General features: G+C 52.2%; 1 protein-coding gene across 1 annotated transcript in view; it reads left to right on the forward strand.

The window, feature by feature from the left end:
• Positions 1–583, forward strand: part of LOC308150099 (complement C3-like) — a gene marked incomplete at its 5' end in the record, with an annotated part of 10774 nt that extends 10191 nt beyond the window's left edge. The window contains one exon of the mRNA XM_080522964.1: positions 468–583. Coding sequence (XP_080379090.1) covers positions 468–474 — 7 coding nt within the window. The 3' untranslated portion in view covers positions 475–583. The remainder of the gene's footprint in view (positions 1–467) is intronic.
• Positions 584–3170: the final 2587 nt, after the last annotated feature.

Consider the following 3170-nt stretch of genomic DNA (forward strand, 5'->3'; position numbering starts at 1 on the left):
AGTGTGATAGACCCAGGTCTAGTAGTTTGGTCACTAGCCTGTCTGGGCTGTCTTTTAATACTAAAACAGCCATGGCTGGGGTCATTTATCACTAGAACCGCCATGGGTGGGGTCATTTATCACTAGAACAGCCATGGGTGGGGTCATTTAACCCTAGAACAGTCATGGGTGGGGTCATTTAACACTAGAACAGCCATGGGCGGGGTCATTTAACACTAGAACAGCCATGGGTGGGGTCATTTAACACTAGAACAGCCATGGGTGGGGTCATTTATCACTAGAACAGCCATGGGTGGGGTCATTTAACACTAGAACAGCCATGGGTGGGGTCATTTAACACTAGGACAGCCATGGGCGGGGTCATTTAACACTAGAACGGCTCTTATAGTAGGTACAATAGACACGGCTGTTGTAGTGTTAAACATATGCCAACACGTGTGTGTGTGTGTGTGTGTGTCCTGTGTCAGGTGGTGAGATGGTGGAGGCAAAGAAGACAGGTATCCAGATTGTGAAGTCCCCTTACACCATCACCTTCCAGAAGACCGGCAAGTACTTCAAACCCGGCATGCCCTTTGACCTCTCGGTAAGGTGTCGCTGCTGTGTCACACACTTCAAGCATTACAGTGTTACACTGTTTTAACCAGAAAAACTTTTTAACGGGGGTTTGTTTTAGACCATGCAAACTTAGTTCATTGTTTAACCGGATTTCATTGTGTGTGTGTGTGCGTGTGTGTGTGTGTGTGTGTGTGTGTGTGTGTGTGTGTGTGTGTGCGTGTGTGTCTGCGTCCGTGTGTGTGTGTGTGTGTGTGTGTGCGTGCGTCTGCGTCCGTGTGTGTTGTGCGTGTGTGTGTGTGTGCGTCTGCGTCCGTATGTGTTGTGCGTCCGTGTGTGTGTGTGTGTGTGTGTTGCGTTTACACTAGATTTTCATCACCAACCCAGACGGCTCTCCGGCACGCGGTGTCCCGGTGACGGTGTTGCCAGGCAACGTGCCGGGGACCACCGGGGCCAACGGCGTCGCCATGACACCCGTCTACTCGGTGGTTGGTGCCAACGAGCTGTCAATTACCATAAGACCCGCCCCCAAGAACAGCCACTTGTATATGTACTGTACACAGTACACACACATGATCACACACACACATATCACACACACATATCAAACACACATATCACACACACACACACATATCACACACTCATAGCACACACACACACATTTCAAACACACACACATATCTCACAAACACACATAAAACACACACACATATCACATACACACACATATCACACATATCACATACACACACATATCACACACACAACACACACACACATAACACACGTCTGCGTCTCTGTGTGTGTGTGTGTGTGTGTGCGTCCCTGTGTGTATGTGTGTGTGTGCGTCCCTGTGTGTGTGTGTCTGTGTCCCTGTGTGTGCGTGTCTGCGTCCCTGTGTGTGTGTGTGTGTGTGTGCGTCCCTGTGTGTGTGTGTCTGTGTCCCTGTGTGTGCGTGTCTGCGTCCCCGTGTGTGTGTGTGTGTGTGTGTGTGTGTGTGTGACCCCCAGGTGAAGACCAGGGACCCGGGGCTGAGTGACGCCAGGCAGGCCAGCGAGACCATGAAGGCCCTGAAGCACAAGACCAAGACCAGCAACCTGCTGCACATCAGCATCGGCAGCAAGGAGCTGGAGATCGGCCAGAACATGCAGATCAACCTCACCCCGGCCGGCCCCGTCACCCACCACGACATCACCCTCCTGGTCAGTGTGCCTGGCACTCTGTGTGTGTGTGTGGGGGGGGGGGGGGGGGGGAGGGGGGTGGAGAGGAGGAGAGGGGAGGGGGGGAGGGGGGTGGAGAGGGGAGGGGGTGGAGAGGAGGAGGAGAGGGGGAGAGACAGACAGAGAGAGAGAGGCAGAGAGAGAGAGAGAGAGAGAGAGAGAGAGAAAGAGGGGGTAGTAGATGTCTCAGGAGGGACAGTACAGGGGGGTAGTAGGTGTCTCAGGAGGGACAGTTCAGGGTGGTAGTAGATGTCTCAGGAGGGACTGTACAGGGTGGTAGTAGATGTCTCAGGAGGGACAGTACAGGGGGGGTAGTAGATGTCTCAGGAGGGACAGTACAGGGGGGAAATAGATGTCTCAGGAGGGACAGTACAGGGGGTAGTAGATGTCTCAGGAGGGACAGTACAGGGGGGGTAGTAGATGTCTCAGGAGGGACAGTACAGGGGTGGTAGTAGATGTCTCAGGAGGGACAGTACGACAATACAGGGGGGGTAGTAGATGTCTCAGGAGGGACAGTACAGGGGGGGTAGTAGATGTCTCAGGAGGGACAGTACAGGGGGGGTAGTAGATGTCTCAGGAGGGACAGTACAGGGGGGTAGTAATAGATGTCTCACGAGGAGCAGTTAAGGTGTAGCCCGAAGAGATGGAGGTCTCCAGTCTTTCACGCCGCGTCTCCCCCCTGCCCCCTCCCCCCTGCCCCCCCCCCCCACCCCAGGTGATGAGCCGGGGCCAGCTGGTGGATGCCAAGCGGTTCTCCAGGAAGGGCCAGTCCCTGATCACCATACCCATGCCCATCTCCAAGGCCATGCTGCCCTCCTTCCGGCTGGTGGCGTACTACCACGTAGGGACCAACGAGGTGGTGGCAGACTCCCTCTGGGTGGAGGTCAAGGTGTCCTGCATGGGAACGGTGAGGCGGACACACACACACACACACACACACGTTTCACACACACATATCACACATGTATGTATGTATGTATGTATGTATGTAGTATGTATGTGAGTGTGTGTGTGTGTGTGTGTATGTGCGTATGTATGTATGTATGTATGTATGTACAGATCACACATACTGTATATAAAATGTATATGTACATAATATGCACACACATATGCACACACATCACATACATATCACACACATATGTACAGATCACACACACACGTATGTACAGATCACACACACATATATATGTACACATCACACACATACATATCACCCACATCACATACATGTCACACACATCAGTCACACATAACACACACACATATCACACACACACATATCACACACACACACACACACACACACACACACATATATATGTACACATCACACACATAACACACGTCTGCGTCTCTGTGTGTGTGTGTGTGTGTGTGCGTCCCTGTGTGTAT

This window comes from Nansenia antarctica, assembly GCF_963989245.1.
Source record: "Nansenia antarctica genome assembly, chromosome: 2".
Taxonomy (NCBI): domain Eukaryota; kingdom Metazoa; phylum Chordata; class Actinopteri; order Argentiniformes; family Microstomatidae; genus Nansenia; species Nansenia antarctica.